Genomic DNA, 23,619 nt, shown 5'->3' with positions numbered 1-23,619 from the left:
GATTCTCTTTATTTAGTAGGGGGAGAGTAACTGGCCCTATCCACACCCAGCACAGTACCTCCAGTGACTGTTGCTGGTGTCTGTATTATATCTCCTTTTAGATTGTGAGCCCTTTGGGGACAGGGTTCCATCTTATTTGTTTGTTATTTCTCTGTGTAAACCACCCTGTGCCATTTTTGGAAGGGCGGTATAGAAATTGAATTTATTATTATTATTATTTCTTGTTTACACAGTCAGGTGTTATTGACTGGTTTGTTTTATCCAGACATCGAGTCCTTCCCAAGGACCTGGGATGGCTGAATTTTATTGTCAATTGTTATAGATATCGTCGCAGAATATAGGCTGTTCCCAGTAAAGCTGCTTTTTGTAATTGGCTGATGGTGATTTCTGTGACCCCTATGGTGTTGAGGTGCTATTATTATTATTATTATTATTATTATTATTATTATTATTATTATTAGAGATGGCATGCCCTTAACACCAGGTGCTAGTGAACACTAACAGGAAGGGGAGATTTCTCTCTCCCCCCCCCCCCCCCACTTATAGGCTTATCAGATGCACCTGGTTGGCCACTGCAGGAAGCAGGATGCTGGACTGGATGGGCTGTTGGCCTGACCCAGCAGGGCTTTTCTTATCCTTATGTTCTACCTGGAAAGGCCCAAAAGAAGCCCTGGCAAATGTGATTGGCACTGCTGAAAAGACATGTGCTGCCTGTTTTGGCCTGACTATTGCAGCATACTGCCTGGTGAAGAACAGCATCTCCCTCTGTCGTTACCTTTATAAGCATTTTAATAACACAGGTCCAACAATTATGAAATTTCTCTTTACCTGGGACAGGTAGGGGAGGCGTCAAGTCAGGGGCCAATGCTTCTATTTCTTTCCTGGTCAGCTGAGTCACTCTCTCTGAAATGAGCTGCTGCATTCTGATCAGTTGACTGGTATCAGGAACATGAATCGCAAATTCAGGCACAAATGAAATGGTCTGCAGTTCAGCGATATCTGCCTTTCTGATTCCAATGCCAAAAGGTACAGTACCACTTGCCTTCAGTGCCAGAGCAGGCCTTCGGATATCATCTTCTGATTTGTCAGCTGTAAGCAGGATCAAGAACTGTGGGACACCTTCCAAGACCCTGCTTCCACCCTGGCTTGTGAATACATTGCGTAAAAGGTAGTCCAGGGCAGCCCCAGTGTTAAGTGGAGTGCCTCCCATAGCAGTCAAACCCTGGATGGCCCTGATCACCTCTGACTTGTCTGAGTATCTGTTCAGAAGGAACTCTGGTCTTACGTTACTGCTGTACTGGGCCACAGCAACCTGGACTTTATCAGGGCCAACATCCAGACTGTCAACCACTCTTCGCAGAAAGTCCTTAAGTGCAGGGAAACTTGTTCTGATGCCATCTGAGCCATCTATCAGAAACACAACATCCTTCTTCTGGCCTTCAACATCTGCTTGAGAAATGCAGAATTAAAGGAAGAGAAACAAATGAGGTTGATGTTCACATAATCAAAGAAATCTGAAAGTGTACTCACATTTACCTCTTAAAGTAGATTAATTTTGAGTGGTTAAAATGTTGGGCGGGGGAGATGGACTAGTGCAAGGAACAAAGCGGGGGGTGGGGGGCTCAACAGCACACAAGAATCAGTGAATGGTGGCCACTCTACATGTGAATCATGACAAAATCTCCTTCCACCTGCACCAGTCCTGATCTGGATCACCCTGCTGCTCACAGCTACTTAAGAAAAGGAAAAAAGCACAAGCTACTAACCTGTAATTTGGCCTTAAGAGGTCAAGCAGTCTGGCCCTAAAACTGTTCAAGCAGTCTTACCGGTTATTTGAAAGTAAGATGGTGATATTTAAGCAGTTCCCCTGAAGAAACTGCATCATTACCCCGAAGAAGAGCCTCCACATTGGGCCTTAAGTAAATCAAGTGATTCTTCAACACTTATTTTTCCTTTTTCTGGTCCCATAGTAACCTCAACAGGATCTACGTTGGATAAGCCTGGAGTCAATCCTGATTAAACTAGCTCACATTCACACTGGTTTTCCCTTCCTATACATCACATTGAGAATGGATATGCCCAGGGGTGAAGAAATGTTGGCTCAGTTTATCAGCCAAACAAAATATTTTGCTCTTCAGATGGTTTCTCAAGCTATGTTGGTACATTACTCATCAGGACTTTTTTCACATGTCAGGCATCATTTTTCACTCATCACACACTAGTGGATTTCATCAGCCTTGGATATGCCATACTGCATTGTAAGAGAAACTGCATTTAATAATAGCACAATCAGCAGCAACTTCCACTTTTTTCTATGGTTGTGTTTTACCTAAAGGAAGCAGGCCTAAAAATCCAAGATACTGTTATTGCTGAATGGAAACACATAACTGTTTTCTTATGGTCCTTCTCCTATATTGTCGTATCCACCCATTGGTGAGTAGATGTAACACACACACACACACACACACACACAGAGACACCTGTATGTTCTAAATATTTTGGAACACAGGTAGTCTTTCATCACTTCAGTGAACTGGACTGAGAGACATTGGACATGGCAACTGCCATGGACCCCAGTGGCAAGGTTTGTTCCTGAATATGCTGACCACCACCACTCCATCCCCCTCTCCACTAGGGAGAGTTTGCTAGGGAAAGTGGTGGATTGGCAGGGAAAGCTGGCTGCTAGTGGATCCCTGATGAGCTGAGCTTGACTCCGTAATAGATTTGGACTCCATTTGAAGAATTTCCAAACTGGAGAATTACAGTAGTTTCCAGATTCCCCCTATTCTCAACTTCGTTGGCAACATTATGAGATTTTTTTTAACCATCATTCATATGCCACTTTTAATGTGTAAAGTGATATCACATCCTTACAATATTGGCATTAAGAAGACACAACACTTGTAGGAGGCAGCTTAATATTATACCCAATTTACATATGGGGTATCTCAGCCCGAGTCCCCATGCAGTGAGGCATGTGGATGAGAAAGGATTTGAACCAGGGCTCTCAAGTGTGGATCCAGCACTGTACAGACCACACTCTGTATAAGCATTGGGGTTTGTTAACAGGGATCTTATCATAAGTAGATGGACTGTTCTAACTGGCTTAGTAAGCTGCCGGTAGCCAGCATTTTCAGATGCAGTCAAGGAGACTGGCCTTTTTTCCTTGCTAAATGTGTTCTTCCGTTTCATCTGTTGTTGTTTTGTTTTGGTTACTGTTGTTATGTATCTATTATGTATTTTGATGTTTTTCTTTTTTGTTGTTCATACTTTGAGTTATTAATATAAGATAAAGTGGGGCACACATTTTTAAAATATAAACAAAAATATGTTTCAAAGACAAAAAAGGAAACAGCAGATATATACCTGTAAATGAAATGTCGATAGTTTTCAACAGATTGATTAGTGTAGCTTGTCTGTCTCCAATTCTAGACAGGGAATCAGCATGTAGAATGAAATCAGGACTATAAGCTATTTTTTCTAATTCTGCAAGATCAGCAGTCCTGGATCTGATAACAAAAGGGACCACACCAACTTGTCTCAAGGCATAAGCAGTATTCTCTACATCATCACTTGATCTTCCAGCAGCAAGGAGCACCATGAACTGTGGCACGTTCTCTTCAATCCTGCTTCCAGCACCCCTCACAAAGATGTTCCTCCTGGCATAATCTAATGCAGCACCAATGTTAATTACCCTCCCTAATTTTAGCTTCATCCTTTTCACTTTCTGAAGGATCTCTTGCTTGGATGGAATGTCATGGAAGTTGAACTCAACTTGAACGATGTTGTCACTATATTGTGCCACAGCTACACGTATGGTATCAGGGCCCACGTTCAGGTCAGAAATTATTCTGTGCAAAAAGTCTCGAACAGCAGGAAACTGACCCTGAAGGTTTTGGGAGCCATCAATCAAGAATAAAATATCTTTCTTGCTTTCTGTAACTAAGAGATATAGAGATATTTAATACATTAACTTTCATTACAGACTACCCTAAAGATAAAAGATAAGACATCAGAGCAACATTGATTATGCATGGGGAAGAATTTTGGCTTTGATGTTTTCTGGCCTTCCACAGTAATGATAGTATGGCACTGAACTCTGGAACCATAAGGCCATTTTGGAAATTTCATCAGACACAGAGGAGTGAATAACCGATGCCTCCAATGTCCTACATTTTATGTATAATGCAAACAGGATCATTGCTTAACTATGGTAAAATCTGCAAGCACTGCTCTACTCATGTCCTGGGATGATGTAATAAAAGCACCTGTGTCTTTTTTTAATGCCTAAATTATCCCTTAGTCCTACAACGGGATCATTTAATCCTACCTCCTGCCATCCTTATTATATTATTAAAACAAATGGAGCTCGTGTACATGCTCCAAAGAAAAAAGATGTTCTAGAAGTGCAGTTGTGACAGGGGGCAGCATAGCACTTGCTGTATATAAATATGTTTTGAGTCTTTTAAAGGGACAAAGGTCCTCTCCCTATTTGATCACCTTGATCATTCTTTCATATGCCAAAAAACTTGCAGATCCCCATGAGGCTACAGTAGACTGAGTCACATGTGCATGCCCCTTTGTTGATTACTGCAGCATCAAGCAATAACTTGCAGGTGGGCCATCAGATATCAAGCACTGCAAACTTTTGTGACGTTTTGCATCTTATCAAACATGTTGCTTTTCAGTTGAGTCAGTTTCTACTTGCAGCTGCCAGCAGTCAAGTGATTATGTGTGGGCAATGCTACTGATGTACGCACATGTGAACCATACCTACTGAAGGCACAGTTTTGTTAGGCACAGTGTTTAGGTAGTATGGTTTCATAAATGTTACTGTATATCCATCTCTATGTAACTTAAAACTATCACTAGCATAAGAACATTCAATCATTATTATTCATAGAGCACCCAAAATTATGCTTGGCTTGGCTTCTCTAGAATTATAATAATATCACCATATTACCTTTTGTTACAATAACTTGTTTTTGTAATTTAGTTCCTATTAATAGGGATGTGCAAAACATTTTGACGTCCAAACATTTTGTCTTGAAATGGGCGGGTTTGAATGTTTCGAACACGAAACAGAACACCCTCTAAATAAAGGACTTGTTTCAAGTTTGGAACAAAACAACCCCATTCTAATCAAAACGTTTTGACAGTGTGAGTGCCATTTTGGAGGCCTGTTTTTCCCCTCACTGATTTGCTTTTTTGGCACTGGCTCATGATTGGCTTACGATCTCCTTGCTCCTTGGTTGCCTTATTACAAATCAAGTGTTGTCATGGGCAACTGTGCCCACACTGGCTGGGAAGAGGAGGGGGGAACACAAAAGGAGGGAATTTCAAAATGTATTCAAAGGGACGGGGAGGCAGGGAGAGCCTTATAGTTTCCAATCACCTCAGTCCTCCCATTAATGAGAAATCATAAGGAATATATGGGATGGGTAAGATTATGAGGACCCTGAGGCAGAGATAGGTGCCCAAGAAGAACTTATCTCCATCCCTCTGGATATTGCCATCTTTTGCACATACTGTCTGCTTCATTTCAAACATATCACAAAGACAAAAATGTGTACATCTCATCTGTGAAGATTGTATATCTTCACAAAGATATTCACAAAGAGCACAGTGAGTGTCTGCTCTTTGACATCTGTGGCTGCTTTTAAAAAACAACTGAAGACCTTATTATTTGTTCAGGCCTTTATCCCTTAGGGACTGCTATGTCTCTCAGCTTTCCTGCTTCTGTTTGTCTTTTTAATGATTGTGTATTGGTGTTATGGTTTTTATTGTTTAACTGATTTTAAGGTTTTAAATGTGATTTTTATGGATTTTTATTGCAATTTAACTTGTGTAGACCACCTTGGGATGCCTTATGAAAGGCAGCATAAAAATGAATAATAAATAAATACATAAATAAACAAACAAACAAATAAATTGGCCCAACGGGTAAAATGGCCTGAAGGCACAGAGAAGATTAGATGTTGTATGCCACTCAAAACACACCTGCAAGAGCAAACAAAGTAATCTTAAAGCCATACAGCATGATGAAAGAAAGTGATTACCTGTTATGATTGAAGTTTCTTCAACATCTCCACTAATATAGGTTGTTAGCGGCCTAATCATTTGCTGTGGTAAAGCTGGCAGATTATTGAAATCATCCATAACATATACCATTGACGGATTAAATGCGATCTGCTGAAGTTCTGCTATATTGGCATTTCTAACACCAACACAAAACGTCAGCACTCCTGCACGAGCTAAAGCATTGGCAGCCTGTTGGTATGAATCAGCAGATGGCCCTGCCAAAAGTAAGACTAGTACCTGGGGAACTTCATTTATCCTGCTCCCACTAGCTTCAGTAAAGTGATTGGAAAGAACAAAGTCTAGTGCAGCGCCAGTGTTCACCACTGACCCCCCTTGGACTCCCAGCTGCCTCAGGCGATTAAGTACTGCTGACTTGGTTAGGAAAGTGTTTAAAAAGAATTCAGTTTTAGGATTCTCACTAAATTGCACAAGGCCGATTCGTATTTCATCAATTCCAACATCAAGGGAGTTAACTAGGTTCACAACAAAGTCACGGACAAATGGGAAGTTGGCATTTCCAACGTTGACTGATCCATCCAAAAGAAAGATGATATCCCTTTTGTTTATCACAACTGCAGTAGAGCACAGAAAATAACATCAGACATCATAAGAAAACACACACTAGTATTTGTCATGTGTGCATATAGCATTTGCTGTACACGCATGTATACCTCATTAAAGAGAACAGAACAGCCATGAAGAGGAGGAAAGAAGAGCTGAATGAAGGTACCTTTCCAAATGATCAATCAAAGTACACCCAACTGCATTAAGGTTTGTGTGTGATACTCCCCTGGATCTCTTTGCAATGACTACAGCATGCTCTTCTGTCTACAGAAATGTTACTGGAGAGGGTAGCTTTGCTCCAGAGAATAGCTGTGTTTAGAATTGCTGGTGAACTTCTATTTCAATGGATTTTTATGCTGGATCTGGAGGGTCTTCATTTTTAGACATAATTACGGGTATCCAGCTAAAACAGTTAGACATTCAAGTTGGGCTAAAAAGTTCCAAAACTACCTAGGTCTTTCTAGGAGCCTCTAGGGCCCCAGTACTCATCCACGAACATCTTCAGATGAGTGCCAGGACACTTGTTGCACTGCTTCTGCTGCAGATTTGTATATTCACATGCACCTCACCTATCAAAAACTCCATGAGACTAGTATGAAAGGATCCATGCCAGCAGGGAGTGCAGCAGGCTTTCAGATCCTCAGGTTGTGCCCACTGATGTCATTAGGTAAGTGTACTTCCTTTGGCCCTTCTTGGGTTCTTTCTTCCTCCTTTCCTCCCCAAATGATTCTGTAGGGCAACAGCAAAGGCAGGAAAAGCCCTTGCATATCTTAAAGATGGCAGTTTTGGAGACTCTAGCCCAAATATGCTCAGTGATATCATCACACATAGTTCAGCACCATGTATTAACATATTCTGCATCAATTTATCCTGATAATGGGCCATAAAGATAAAAGACTAATACAGTATTCTTCCAGAATGAATATCTTTCCTTAATATACAATGGGCATGATCCATATATAGTTAAGCACATGGAAGGCTCTGATTTTAACTAGAGAGATTTAATTATATGCTTAGTTCATCCACTGAAATTAATGGATTTAGAGTGCTTAACTCCAACTAGATCATGTCCATTGTATTTCTGTATTCTGATTTACTATTACTACTCAGTTGCCCTGGGAACCCTTGTTTCTACTGATCATCACAGCTATTTGAAAATTATGCAAATATTTAGAAATGCTAAGTAGAAATTATATTATAGGAGAGAAGAATTGTATTTGAATAACATTTGGTTTTATGACTATATGCTAGTATCAGCAGGAAAAGAGGAAACAGGAAGAGAGAGGAATACATATATAGACATATTTGCAAGTATAAGAACATTTAAGAATATTTTTAATTTATATTTTAAAATAAAAATGTCAGAGTTGACATGCATCATGCAAAACTGTATTAGTGAGACACATACATTTTGAAAAAGCTTGTTAAGTGACAGATTGTCATCCCGTGATATTCATCTTAATTAAGGATAAATAGGGAAGATTACTGAAAAAAATCCAGGATAACCATAGGAGAAAAAGCACTAGAACACAAAAATATGGTCCATTATGTGCTTCTAATTGGTTTTTAAGAGTTTTGTGGACTGGATTACTGTGTCCACCAGGCTTCTCCTGCTCTGACATACAGCAGTCCATCAACTAACTTTTTTTATTACATGGAGAAGTGAGGAGCAGAAGAGAAAAGCTGACTGGCCACTCCAAGGAGTGGCTGGACGAAACCAGGTCTGCTAAACAGCCCCATAAGACCTAACAAATAAATCTAATGCTAATCAAGCATGCTGGAAATGTTTCCACTGATACTGGGGGAGGATGCTCCCCTTCATCTTTGAAGTTATCTTTATATAGCCTTGGTGTGTAGATTTAGAAATAAATTTCCTTATCCTATCATGTATATGCAGAGCAATAATTCATCCACATATTTCTCCACTACGTGCATTAATATAAAAACCTTTAAAATGTGGTTTTACAGGAATAATGGCAAAGGGATTGTGACTAAGGATAAGGACTGGTTCTGAATTCCACAGGCTCCAGATATCACATTTAACAATTTTACTGTTAAATTAATTAACAATAAACTAAATATCCTGTTTTTCAGCTAGAGGAAAGAAAAGAAATCAGTTTAATTTAGCCTAATGAAATAACAATTGTATAGTACAGACAAAGTCTTCTGAATGCAGCCTCGGTGAATGAGCAATACTTTTAAAAAGTAAATAGTTAAGCATGAGCATTGAAATATATGCCCAGTGTGAACTGAAATTATGATACCTGGTGCAATAATAGTCATATTGGCTATACTCTTGAACAGTAGCAGAAATTAAAAAATCAACACCAAACAACAAAATGATTAGGTGTTTCATTTTAAATATATATTATTTTCAAAAGGTCACATTACAGTGTTTTGGAGTAATTAACAGGAGCAATGATTACCTTCTGTTTCCAGAGGAGCTACAGAGAGCGTCCTAATAGGTGTGGTGACATTGTTAAGAATAGCTGTCAGTGCAGGTGGGCGGAACTCAGCAGGACTGAATACCAAGCTTGGTTCATAGGCAATCTGTTCTAGTTCAGCACGATCTGCATTCCGGGCCCCAATAGCAAGGGACACTATGCCATTCCTTTTCAGTTCTTGGGCTGCTTGGACAACATCATCACTGGACTGACCTCCAGTAATAAGGACCAGCATTGGAAGAATACCCTGCTCAATCCTGCATCCAGTAGAACTGACAAAGAAGCTGTCTTTGACAACCCTCAGTGCAGCGCCTGTATTGAGTCTATTACGACCATATAGCTTCATTTTCCTGACATATGCAGTAACATCTTTTTTGTTCTGGTAGGTATTGAAAAGGAATTCTGTTTTTACATCATCTCCATATTGTGCCACTGCAACTTGGATCAGATTTGGTCCAATTTCCAGTCTGCTGATGATTTTGGCAACAAACTCACGGATTGCATTAAAAGCGGCAGTTCCCAATGCCGTCGTGCCATCTATCAGGAAGACTATGTCCTTCATATTGACTTCAACAACTGCAAGCAACAACAGACATAAAAACTATCAGCTGGATATTATCATTCAATCATGATAGTCAGTATACACATTCCAGAGGCAATAGCAAATGTTTCTACTGTTAAAAGGGATGTCTCTTATTGCCAAGTTATACAGAACAGAGTTACAACTCAAAGATATTAAATCTAGCTTGGTTGCTTTAGCTTGACATCATCACTGTATAAAAATACCTTTGTAATATTCACATAAGGCTTCGTTGAGGGCTGACCCAAAGGAAGGCTCTGCATTCTGTCACTAAGAACATAAGAAGAGCACTGCTGGATTAGAGCAAGGGTCCATCTAAATCAGATTCCAGTCTTCAGCAGAGGCCAGACAGATGCCTCGGCAAATCTCGCCAGCAGGAAATACAGACAGCAGCCTCCTGGGGTTGGCTGAACATGAAGTGGTATCCCCAGGCAATAGATCTCCTCCCTTTTTGCTCCAGGACTGCCTCTTCCCTCCACAAATGTGAGTGCTACCTGAGGCTCAGACTCTGCATACCCTTTGGGGTGACTTGCTGCACTGCAGCAGCTTTCAAATCTCTGGGCTCTATGCCTGGAGATCCTGTTATTGGTTTGCTGAAAAGAAGAGCATAAGGGGCTTTCTGTCTGAAACAGACCTTGCCTCAGTTTCAGGGTCTCTTTGCTAATGATGTGCCTGTTCTGTCTGCTTGGCTCGACTTCTGATGTGTCCCAACCTTTGGCTCCTGGTTTGTCCCTGATTCCTAACTGTGTGATTTCTGGCATGTTCCTGACTTTCGGCTACTACTTTTGATCCCTGAACCCCAACTGGTTGCCTGGCTCTGCTGGTTCTGGCTTCTAGTCTTGCACTACCCAGTGGCCACTGCCCACAGCTCAGCCTTGACAACCAACTTGCCTCCTTTCAACATTACTGGTGCCACTTTCTCCCACTGGATCCATCCTATATCCCCATTACTCCCCAAACATAAAACTTCCCCTTTCTCTCTTACTTAGGCTGCATCACCATTTCCATCTATCCATCTCCAGCCTTGCTACCTATTTTCTTCTACTGATTAGACCTTTGTCCCTCCAGGTACCACATAATCCCCCCACATTCCAACTCTCTCTCCCAACTGACCTGCGTCTCACACCTCCCTAGCCCTGTTCAGACATTTTGGGAAAGGGATGGTGTACTTGTGTGCACTGTCCAAAGCAGGGCTCTGGAACATCAGTCATACCTCCCTGACACTGCTTCCCATGACAACTTGGGATTACGGCATTCATCTAAAGAGGCAAATGCCATAAGCATGATGGTGGGTGCTTCCATAGGAACATAGAAACACAGGAAGCTGCCTTACACAAAATCAGACCTTTGGTCCATCTAGCTCAGTATTTTCTACACTGATTGGCAGCAGCTTCTCCAAGGTTTCAGGCAGGAGACATTCCCATCCCTGCCTGGAGATGCCAGAGATTGAACCTGGGACTTTCTACAAGCAAAGCAGATGCTCTTCCCCTGAGCTACAGCCCCCTTCCCGGGCTGCTGATCACAGAAGTGCCTACCATCATGCTTATGGCATTCTCCGCTTCTGACAAATGCTGTAACTATGGGCAGCACAGTGAGAGGGAAATGACCAATGCACCAGGGGTGGGATTTCTGGGCCTACTTTGGATGACACACACAAGTACACTGTCCTTTCCCCCAAATGTCTGAAGAGGGCTCTTATTTAAGCAGAATGAGTGAAGGGAGTTGAGTGAGCCACAAGATGCATGTTTGTCCAAACCATTCCCCTCCCTAACCCACCCTAAAATGCTACCACTTTAAAATATGCTAGATACCAAGTGATAACTAACCACAATCTAAACATCTCATTAACCCCAAGGAAGTAAATACGGACAGTGGTATGATAGAGCGCAGGTGTTGGGTCAGGAAGACATAGGTCCCATCCCCACTCCGCCATTCAAAAAGATTGCCTTAAGTCAGTTACCACCTCTAAGCCTAACCCAACTCACAGGGTTCTTTTGAGGCTAAAATGGTGAAGAGAGGAAGGACTGTTTATACTACCTTGAACTCCTTGCTGAAAGGACAGAATAATAATAAATGTATAGCATTCTACTTACCTGTTCTTTGTTTATCCAATAGTTTTTGCTCATAGCACTTCTGTTCACCAATCAGAGAACAAGATGCAAAACAAATGACTGGTAACTAGCAGAAAATGTTCCCTACTATTCACAGTGAGATCTACATTGGCATTAAATGTAAGTGTAATCAATGACGTGAACATGGTTAATGCACATGTCTATAAATATAGCAGGGGGAAAGAAGGGCTCAGCTCTGTCCTTTATTGTCAAAGTAGCGGCATCACTAATGAGTGGCATTTCAGAAGCTAGAGGTTTCCGAGGGCCTCCACTAACTACTAGGGGTGTGCACGGGCCCGGTTCTGTTCAAGTCTGAACCAGACACAAACCGGACTGGGCCAGTTAGGTCCGGCACCCACTTGAATGCCCCCCCCAGTTTGGTTCTGTCTGGAGTGGGGGGGGTTCGCAAAAAAAATTAAAAAAAAATTAAAATTGCGAACCCCCAGTGAGGTTCAGTCTGAAGTCAGACCGAAGAGGGGGCAGTTCGGTTCGACCCCAAACAGTCAAAACGAACTGGTTCAATGTCAAACATGTTCAGCGTCGAACCTGTTTGCACACCCATACCAACTACTGCAACAGATACAGTACTTTGTATAACACCATGGCAGAGTGCCCTGAGTGTGGTAGCACAGACTTACCTAGCTTGCAACAAGTGTGTTACACAGACACCTATTTCCATATAACTGGACTTTGGATATCTTGCTCCCTATGCCAGTCTTTGGCCTTGTTCTTGCTCTATACACTCACAACACAATGCAAATATATACATGCACATAAAGGTACTTGCTGTGCTTAGGACTGAGGTCCTAGGAAACTAGATGCTTCTTTGTACCACTTCAAACATAGGCTTAGCTTTCAATGAGCTGACAAACCTGTGCCTGGGAAATAGCGTCTTAGACTGGGCGGGGGAGACACATGACAGAATGCGACTTAGTTCAAAATATTCCCTCTGCATAGAAAACAACATGCTAGAAGAAGGATTCAAACCAAGGCATCTTAATCACAGGCTAGTTTTCAATATTCAAGGTGCTGTTTTGCGCAAGGAGATGCATTCGGCAATGTGAACCCCTGTCTGCAGTCTGAAGTGGTACTGCCCAGATACAGGTCAACCACCTCAGTGAGATATAGGCCATAATCTCCCTACCAGTGCATTCATTTAATTTTTTTTAATTTATTATATTTGTACACTGCCCCAAATGTATGTCACTGGGAGGTTTACAACAACATAAAACAAATTAAAACAAAAATTAAAACATTTTAAAAAATAAACCATAATTCTAGTTAGAAAGTTTGGGTAAGTGAATGCATCTTTAAAATATATTTTTTAAGTTGTCAGAGATGTGGAGGCTCTTATTTCTGCTGGAGGCACATTCTATCGCCTCGGGTGGCAACAGAAAAGGCCCATCCCTGAGTAGCGACCAGGTGAGCTGGTGGCAACTGCAGAAGGACCTCCCCAGATAATCTCAATGGGCAATGGGGCTCATAGTGAAGAAGATGTTCACTATTGGTCTAAGGGTATTTCTCTCTGGTGACAGGAAAATTTGTCTTAAGAGAATTGTCTTCTGCCATAAAGAAGTATCTCTTTAGGTAGAAATGCATGTTTGCTGGTGTGAGTCTGAAGCAAGCTATCAGTTTTCTCACAAGCATGACTCAGTACAGGAAAAAAGAAAAAAGAAAAGCCCTAAGCAAGTTCCTACTTGCCACCTGCCATTCGAGGGCTAAAGAAACTCAGCAAAATAGTACTGGCTGGGTGACAGCCATAATTGGCAGGTCTCAAGTTTTGACTTGAAGCTTCCAGGTTTGAGCCTTCTTCTTCTTCTTCTTCTTCTTCTTCTTCTTCTTCTTCTTCTTCTTCTTCTTCTTCTTCTTCTTCGGTCGTCCAGAGGAAGGAAGAAAATCCTAGGGTGAGAAGCTAGAACCAAGTGGGCAGGGAGGGCTATTTTCTGCTTGGCTTGACAGTTTTTGCTGTTTACACACACACACTGCTTCCACTAGGGTCCGACCCTGAGCACTGCTGGGCTCTTTCCCTGACTCACAAAGTATCACTAGGCAGAGCACTCATCCATGATCTCCAAGCTTCATACCTGCCCTGAATCTCAGGGTCAGAGCTTCCTCACAGTGCCTGGCAATCCTAGTCACTGATCAGAAAACCAATTTTGTGCTTCTTCCTCCACCTGAGTTCTCTTCTCTAGCTCTAATCCATGTGTTCAGTGAATATGTGGACTGTAATGGGATCATGCTCACTGGCCCTATTCCCAACCTCTGCACTTTGAGAGGAACGTAAAAAGAAAGGAATATATGTACATACAACTTTACATGCACAGTTGTGTACTCATGATTGGGAATGCTGGTCACATTCACATTCCTGATTATGTGTTAGATTGAAAAATCCAAATAAAGATCCTATTCCCAAATTTTAAAAAAATATACTTAAAATAATTAAATTATTTTGGGTCCTCACCTCAAGTTATGATATATAAAAATACATTTGGTTGACATTCTGTGCAGTGTAACATAGGTAGTTCTGAAGCACTCACACCACTGTGGGCACCTAAAACCGCCCTGAGCCATTTTTGGAAGGGTGGTATAGGAATTGAATAAATAAATTATTATTGTTGTTGTTGTTATTGTTATTATTAATAATAAAATAGCAGCCGTGGTGTAATGGAACAGGGCTGTTGTGCTACTACTTAAAATTCTGCAATTGCACTTCTGCTGCACAATGGCCATTATTTCCAGTGAACATATTACTGAGGAAGTTTGATTGCGCAATATTAAGTAGTAGTGCACCAGCCCTGTTCCATCACACGGTGGCCATTTTTAGACTCCTGCAGTGGTGTGGGCGATTCAGAATCACCATTGATTCTGAATTAGACATTTTCAGTTACCACTACTACTTATTACTACTACTACTACTACTATTATTTATATACCACTTTTCAACAAAAAAATCCCAAAGTGCAATCCGTTAGTGTTACAGTCGGACCAATATTTTGTTTGGCTTCCTCTTGACAATGCATACCAATCTTAACTAAAGCATTTAGGAGGGTAGTGGTAAGTGCAAGTTATTCATCCAAAATTAAACTCAGCAGAACACGATCTAAGAAAAGCAAGTTTGTACATGATCATGGAATTTAGTGCTGAGAAGTTTCTTCAAGGCTTATGAGAACTTCTCTAAGGAGCAAAGGAAAGCTATTAAGGAAAGTGCCTCTCTGATTCCATCCAGCCAAAATTTTCCACATACCTTGATTGGGCAAAGAAGCAAAGTGCCCACTTGCTTCTTCTAAATTTGTGTAAAACAGCTAGCTTTGTAGGCAACTTTGGTGACTCTGCTTCCACATCTCCACATTTCTGTGGTTCCAGGAATCACATCAAATGTGAACCATTCTTAAATCACCATGAGCTGTGCCATCCATCACACAGAGTTTCTAATTTCTACATGTTAAATAAGCCTGTTCTTTTAAAAATCAAAATAATTTGACAATTTGTTTAACAATAAAAATATTAAAAGCAAGGTCTGAGGGGTGCCATTAAGTGGTAAATGGACAATTATTTCATTTACTATTATACTTATACCATGGGAAGGGTGCTATGGATTGTGATGTTCAAGTGCCAAGCCCCCCTAAAGCCAAATGTCACACAGAGCCCTTCCTTCTTCTGTCTTCCCCCAGCCATTCCTGATTTGAGCATCAATCATTACAGCTGTGCTTGTGCATTATATATATTTAGAAATATATATTCTAATGAGTGTACACCACAGAAGCGCACATCTGCCTGAAATGCCATTTTATGTTTAGAGTCTTCCAGCTACACAGAGGTCTACCAAAATAAATAAAGTATTGTACAAGAGTATAAATGAATGAAATAGAATGATTCATTTAAAAAAAAATACATACCTTCTGTAAGAATGGTTGGGGCATCTAACAAAATGAGCCTTTGGGCCACTCCAACAATGTTTGGCAGTAAGTGTTCTTGAAGTTCACCAAGGTTACTTGTATCCAGGACAGTAAATACGAAGCTTCCGTCAGTAGCAATTTGCTGAAGCTCTGCATTGTCAGCCTTTTGGACCCCAATGCAAAATGAGAATATACTAGCTTGCTTCATAGCTAAAACTCCCTCTCTAATGTCATCACTAGACTCAATGCTGCTTATCAGCACTAAAACCTGTGGCACACCTTCCTCTATCCTGCTGCCTCCTGACCGGGTGAAATGGTTTTGCACCACATACTCAAGCGCTTCCCCAATATTAGCTTCCTCACCACCAGGGATGCTAAGGCCTTTCACTGCATCTAGAACATCAGCTTTTCGGGTGTAGCTGTTCAAGGAGAACACAGTTCTGGGTCGATCACTATACGTCACCACCCCAATGCGTATGTGCTCAGCTCCAACTGAGAGTCTTTCAATAAAATTTGGGAGGAAATCACGAATGGCTGCGAAAGTGACAGCGCCGATGTTGTTTGATCCATCAATAAGGAAAACAATGTCAGCAGATTCTTGCGCTTAAAAAAAAGAGAAATGCAACAGGTGAAAGCATTAAACCAAGTGATTCCATGCAAGTGAATAGTGTTCTGACATGTTTCTTTGGAGACTGGCAAGAAACACGAATAAGGAGACACACAACACATGATGTCCAAGGTAGTTCTGCTACCTTGCAATGCTAGTTCTGCATTCTGATTGAATAAATTACCAGCTTAGATATAAATTACATAGTAGTATTGTATTTGAAAAGATTCCCTATCAGGTCTACTCTTGGGCCATCTTAATTTTGATTATGTTTTCAATCATAGGGGAATAACATCTTCATGCACACATTAAATTGTAATATGGGGCTGCCTTATGTAACATTACCTGGTCACCTGTGACACATGACATTTGAAACTGGGATTTTAGATATCATTTTCTTTTGTAACACATAATGCCTTCTCATGCTACATTGGCATACATATGCAGGTCCAAGAATGACGAACCACACCTACAAAATCTATCAAAATGCAACTCAGGGAAGTCTTTTACATCAGAAGAATGCTTTAAAGCATCTACAAAGTTACACAAATAAGAAATCCCCAAATTGGTCTTTAAAATTCCAATTTAAACAACAGGAATGTAATCATCAATGTATAGGAAGCTAAATTAAAGTACATACTTTAAATAAGACTTTCAATATTTAAGATACAAGTAGTATTGTTAAAATTCTAATCCTATTTAATGAAGGATTGGGAAATAATTTTAAAGGCCATTTGGAAAACCTGAGGAATTTTGTATCTATCAAAACTTTACATTTGGATTTATTAACATTTCCAATAAAGACCAAACAAGGTACGTTTTTCAAGGTCGAAGTAGCTATAAAGGTGTATTTTCCTTAGATATCTTTTCTAATTAGTAGACTATTTATATTAAGATATATTCATCTACAAATTTGCTAAATCAGCATACATATGCTTATAGATGTGATTTATGGAAATATAATTTTAAAATTCATTTAAAAATTTATTATTTATTTATTTGATTTATATACCGCCCTTCCAAAATGGCTCAAAAATAAAAACAATTAATTTTATTCTTTACATATAACTACTGGATATTCAATCAAGAAATGCAGAATCATGTTAAAATAAGTGATGATGCTAGTCATAACATAATTATCCAACCTTATATATTATAACTTTCTAAATGGATCAGCGGTCTCAAATAGAAGAAACTAATAATCATTTGTACATTGTGTCTTTCAATGGGAGAGAAACAGACACAGGAAATTCAAATCAGAGGTCAATTACTGTGTTAATTAGTCAATTAAATTCACTCATGAGTGGTTAAAATCTGTAAAGTTCTGTACTGTGGCAGAATCTGACACAAAATGTGTCTCATAGGTAATTACAAGGAAAACCTACTGTACCATCAATGTGTTTGAATAAACGTCTCTCTTAGGGACGTACAAAACCTTTCGAGCTCGAAATGAGCAGTTTTGAGTATTCTGAGTTTGAAACAAAACACTCTTCAAATGAAGGGCTCAAGCTTGAAACAAAACTACACCATTTTGAGTATGAATGTTTCGAGCTCTGAGGACAGGTAGACAAGACCTACAAGGCAGACCAATGCACTAAGTCCAGGGTGGAGGTCTGGTCTGCCTACCTCACACGGCAAGTAGACCAGCCATCCAGGGGCTGGTCTAGCTCAAAGGTCTAGCTCAAAACATAACACAAAATCCATTTTGTGCACATCCCTAGTCTCTCAACATTTCAGTTTCTATATATTCAGTTTTCTCATGTAGTTATTGATAGTGTCTGATCTGGTCCCTTTGTCCACATGCAACTAAATGTGGGCCATGTTCATTTCACACACCCTACTGATTCATCTGCTCACTGTAAAATTTAGTGTATCATCATAATCTGGTCAGCACAGGGAATGAAATCATGATAGCAACAGGGAAAATAAGTTTACTCTCAAGGCAAACCTTGCCCAAGGTCACAACTTGGGCAAGTCACCTTGATTTTATTTTAGTGAAAGGAAAGATATAAAAACTTTAAAATACATAAATAAAATAAAGAGCATCTGAGAATTTTGAAAGGAAGTCAAACAGGTGTCCATAAGCCAAGTTAAATTTCTCAGAGGACTTTTGCACATCCCTATATGTGCAGTGTACACAACTTATATTTGTTATATTTTTAATACTGATCTTAATAAATAATAAAGGCTGACATCCAAAGTAGTACTGCACTGATTTATCATTGCCTGGCATCCATACTAATACCAAACCATTGCATGTAAAGTTATTTTTGACGATCTTGCCTTCCCTTTGATGCCCAGTGTGCCTCCTGAAAATATGTCCCTGAAGATTTAAGAACCTTCAGGGATATATTTTCAGGACGCAAAATGGGCTTCAAAGGGAAGGGGAGATTGTCAAAAATAGCCCCTTGAGCAACACAGCACAGCATTTGTGTGGAAGTCAGGAACTGACACACCAGCACAGTTATAGTCTGGATGGGAGTCAGTATTTATGATAAGGATATAAAGTAGTAATATTTCTAGTGCTCATATATTGTCGGCACTATTGACAAGCAGAATACATATTTGATAGATAAATATATCCAAAGCATTGGCATTTTTAAAGTTTCCCATGTGTCGTTTTAACGACGACATTTTTATCAGTCACTTTTTTTCAAGTGCTAATCTTCTAAAATCTAGAGTGATCTCATAAACATAGCCTATGGATTTTAAACAAAATATTGCTGATCCCAAGGAGGCAAGGAGAAAGTACATATAATTGTTGGATAATTTGTCATCACTGAAATACCACTGTATGGAAGTACACAATGAAGGATTAAGCTGGTGGTGGAGGGCAAATTAAAACATGCTTTGTTACACAACTAAGCAAAGAATTGTTGGCTCAGAAAGAAAGCAGTAACTAAGTCATTAATCATGATGGAGGATAATAGATATCAGAGCAAACTGGAGACTGACTTTTGGACTTGCACTAATACATTTTTCTTAAAATTGAGCATTTATGTTTTCTAGCATGACCAAAATCTCCTTTTTAAATAATCTTTGGGAATATACGCAGAGACTGTTTTTTTAAAAAAAAACAAGCACCAGTTGGGTTCACAGGACTGTCATGCTATTTCAGACAAAAAACATTTTGATTGTTTGCCTACAACTGCAAATATGTCACACCAAAAAGTACATCAGTCATGGTGTGCAAAATGAAATCTAAAGAGTAATATCTATCAGTTTATTAAGTCAATTACATGTCTATTTTTAGAAAAAGTAAACACTTCTCAAAGTTACTTTTGAACAAAGACAACCAGAGCAGTATCCTTGGATGTGAATAGATACTTGGATGCACACATGCAAAACTACTTATGAATACTTCTTGGGGAAATTCATATATATTTATACATCTTCATCTATACATCTAAACATCTCTATCTTGCATAATTTGCAACCCGCCCCTCCAAGCTGGGCTCTGCCAGCAGAATAATGGCGCGTTCATGTACTCATTGCAGAAAGGTGGCCAAAGATGTGATGCCTAAATATGAGCTGTTCGGATTAGAGAACCCTACACTATTTGTCCCGGAGCTTTAGAGAGCATGGAGTTAATGCTTGGAAGGAGACTCTCCAAATTTATATTATCCTGAGAGACTTCATATGCATGCAAAAGATTTGCACTGGTGGGACAGGGAACTGTACTATAATAAATCTTGTCCATGTCTCTTACATACTCATAAAGCCCCTGAAAGACCTTAGAGAAATGCCTTCCATAAAAGTCAGTGGCAAAAGTTCTTCCTGACAGGGAAAATTAGCATAACTTTCTAGTGAGTGTAATCAAGACACAGGTTTTAAAACAAAAAAAAAAACATTAAAATATATCATTATGTTTAAATGGCCAGCTTGTTATGAGGGAGCACCATTGAGCCCCTTTGTTCATTAGCAAGGAACTATTTCACAATTTTCTGCATAAACCTGAACCTTTGCCCCATAAAACCCGCAGAAAAATGAATGAAAGCATTTGTTTGGCTGTGTATCATGCAGCAATGCAGTGATGATGGATGATGGAGCAAATGAGGGAGTGGAACTAAGAGGTTAATGAGACGAGACAAAATGGGTGTTGTTATCAGTTGTATACTGCAGCTAACCTGTGTCATTCAAAATGCTATTCCTCATTTCATGCATTCCAAAGTATAAAAACAAAGGTCTAATAAAGACAGCATTCTGAAATATTAATTTTATCAGATCCAGTTCATATTTGGGGGCGACACTGTTGAGTTTATATCAATCAAAGTGATTCTGAAGTCATGTGTTCCTGCTCTAATACTTCTAATATGAAATTCTCACCAATGAAAATAAATTTGGAGAATTTATTGCAAAACATAATTTGTTCCTTCTTTTCTTGCTCACTTATACTGGGGAGCAGGGGCAGCCATGAGGAAAGTGGTGGTTGTGGCTTATATGGGTTTGCTAATAGGGCTGACTCAAAGCTACTTAAAAAAAACCAGACTGGATCAAAAAAATGGGTTGCCATGTTGCAGCTGCAGATGCTCTCTTTATTTTTAATTCTGCTCCTTGACTTATAGATGGCTTCTCCCACTATTTCTCCTGGTCCTTTTTTTGTATCCACATGGATAGGAAAAAATCAGTGGCTCACTACCACTGATAAGGAAAGAAGAAAAACAAGTAGAAGAAGCTCAAGAAAAACAAGTAGAAGAATGGCCTCAGCTCCTGGCTCAGCAGGTGATTAAAAAGAATATTTACAATAGTAAGATAGCTATCTGGCAACCCTAATAGCTGGGCCTAAAAGCAGCTAAGTGCTGCTTTTTAATGAAATCCAAATGCTTGTTAGTACAAATGCTGTAACAAACTAGTCAGGCTCACAACTTCACGAAGCAAATATTTCTTGCAGTTATATGACCTGGGAGTGTGATGATCAGCTTCTTCTTGGGGAAACCTTGAAGTCATCTTTTATGATATAGATTCTGAAAGATTCTGAAAGATGGCCTTAAGACAGCAGTTCTCAAAGTTGGGTCCGCAGATGTTGCTGGACTTAAAATTCCATCATCCCCAGGTCCAATGGCCAAAGTCAAACAACATCTGGGGACCCAAATTTGAAAACCCCTACCTTAAAAACTTCCCAAAGAGGAGGGGATCTTAACATTCCCAGATCATATAAACTGCAAGAAATATTTGATATACTTCCCTACATACAGGATAATATTTGGTATATTTCTCTATTTCCATGCATGCAGTTCATGTGTAAATCTCAGACAAAAGTTAATTACAAGAACAAAGCTTCATTAGGGATAAGTGCATGAACTGCATGATAGATTTCTACAGCAAAATTATTATCTGCCTAGATGGAATTTTAGCAATTAAACAATTGCCATGTCTAAATATCTGGAGAAAATGTATATTCTAGTTATATTTGCTAAATAAGTGAGGACTAAATGGAAAATCTTGAAAGATTTAAATTCACCTTGGAGTCAACAGATGTTATTGAACAAGCCATTCTCTCAACCACATTGGCCTCCCTCACAAGGCTGCTGTAAACATAGGTGAGGTAAATATGATAGCATTATCTCTTGAACTTTGTGAAGCAGAAGTGTATTTTATTAATGGCTGATTGGTAACAATGCTAATGACTGAGGCAAACTGAATCTCATTTTTGTCTGAATTTGCTATAGCAAAAACTGTCTATACTATAGCATATAGCAAAAAGTCTATATAGTATATAGCATAAAGTCTACAGCATAAACTGTACCAAAACAAATTGACTGGCTCGTTTGCTAAAGAGCATATGAGTTAATAAAACCTTTGTTTTTAATCCTTTGGATGTGCACCTTAGGGCCTTTCCAGACAATTCTCTTAGATATTACTCAGTTGTTGAAGAGGAGCCAGATGTCTTGCTCCAAGATAGTCCCTCTGTGCAAAATATGCTATTTTCCCAGCTCTCAAACTGCAAAATATCATTGTTGGGAAATTGCTAGTTCCCTCTAATGGTTGTGGTAGTGAGACAAGCAACATGACTCTCTTCTCCAGCCCTATGCCACTTTGTAATTTTTTAAATTAAAAAATCTACTATATATTTGTAAACATCCTTCACTGTAGCACTCAGGCATGGAAGCCCTCGTGCAGTGCTTTGAAAAGAGGGAGTGAGATCTTCAGCAATGCTCTACCATTGGGGAAGATTTTTCATCTGATCTTTATTTATTTAATTCTTTACCTCCTCTCCACTGTATTTTAACATGATGGCACACACCATCCCAGCTTAATAAAAATCAAAGCAGAAAGAAGATATCCCCTTTTAGCTAAGAATAACATTCATTGTTGCTGTTGCCTGGAAAGGCCCTTGGTCTACATGTAAAAATGCTAAAAATCATGGAATAGTAGCAATTGCAAATACTTCACTTAAGAGCAAGTATTGCAATGTCACAGCATAAGAGTGTTACCTGTGATGTCTTTAATCACTCCTTTTTCTCCAGCCATTTCTGGAGTCATAGATGAGCGAATACTTGCAACTAAGTCTCCTACAATGCCGTGGAGAGCAGTAAAGTTCTCTAGGTTGAACAGGTGCATATCAAAGGGGTCACTTGCTATTTCCTTTAATTCCCCTTCCACTGCATCCTGCACTCCAATGGCAAACATGTTTACATCAGCAGATTTAAGAACAGATGATGGCAGAGCCACATCATCTTGGGATCGTCCATCCGTTAACACTATAATAACCTGGGGGACGCCATCACTCACTCTGCTTCCAGCAGCTTTAGTTAGATGGTTCTGAATTAGGAACTCTAATCCTTGTCCAGTCTTGGTTCCTCCCCCCATATAAGGCATGTGTGAAATATGGGAGAGGACATCTTGGATAGTATGATATGTATTTAACTGGAACTCTGTATGTGGGTTTCCGCTGAACTGGACCAGACCGAACCGAAAATCATTTCCACCCACATCTAATTGCTTTATAACATCATACAGAAACTCTCGAACAAGTTGGAAATGTTCTTTTCCAATGCTCCAAGAGGAATCCACTAGAAATATTATATCAGCAGCGGCACCGATTTTGACATCTTTAAAAAAACACATTGGTTTATGATTTTCCAGAGGTCAGTTGGGTAGCGGAAAAACAAGTCTGTTCCTACCATTGTCAGTCATGCTCTTATTCAGCATTATCGTCAGTAAAAAGTGTTTAAACCCTTTAAACCAAGGTGGAAGGAAGAAGCTAAAACTCTTGCTTAGAGGTCACGTTTCTTCCATTATATATGCTAGTTAGTGATGCTATCATTTTAACTCCAGGAATTTACCTTATAGAAAAAATTGTTTCCTTGTAAATTAGAATTTGTTCCCGTGTAAC

General features: G+C 39.6%; 1 protein-coding gene across 12 annotated transcripts in view; it reads right to left on the bottom strand.

Annotated features, from left to right (window-relative positions):
- The window catches only part of COL6A3 (collagen type VI alpha 3 chain), a 164,254-nt gene that overhangs the window by 106,563 nt on the left and 34,072 nt on the right, over positions 1 to 23,619 (bottom strand). For 9 of the 12 annotated variants that reach the window (XM_053283097.1, XM_053283096.1, XM_053283101.1 and 6 more), the window contains 5 exons: positions 15,677 to 16,279; positions 9,072 to 9,665; positions 6,060 to 6,653; positions 3,367 to 3,942; positions 829 to 1,449 (listed from right to left, as the gene is read on the bottom strand). In XM_053283097.1, the coding sequence (XP_053139072.1) occupies positions 829 to 1,449; positions 3,367 to 3,942; positions 6,060 to 6,653; positions 9,072 to 9,665; positions 15,677 to 16,279 (2,988 nt within the window). Of the gene's footprint in view, positions 1 to 828; positions 1,450 to 3,366; positions 3,943 to 6,059; positions 6,654 to 9,071; positions 9,666 to 15,676; positions 16,280 to 22,717; positions 23,336 to 23,619 lie in introns of all 12 variants that reach the window. The other 3 variants (XM_053283107.1, XM_053283098.1, XM_053283106.1) reach the window with 3 other exon arrangements.

Source organism: Hemicordylus capensis, chromosome 1 (genome assembly GCF_027244095.1).
Source record: "Hemicordylus capensis ecotype Gifberg chromosome 1, rHemCap1.1.pri, whole genome shotgun sequence".
Taxonomy (NCBI): Eukaryota; Metazoa; Chordata; class Lepidosauria; order Squamata; family Cordylidae; genus Hemicordylus; species Hemicordylus capensis.
Note: the sequence above shows the minus strand (reverse complement) of the source record. Positions and strands in the feature narration are given on the sequence as shown.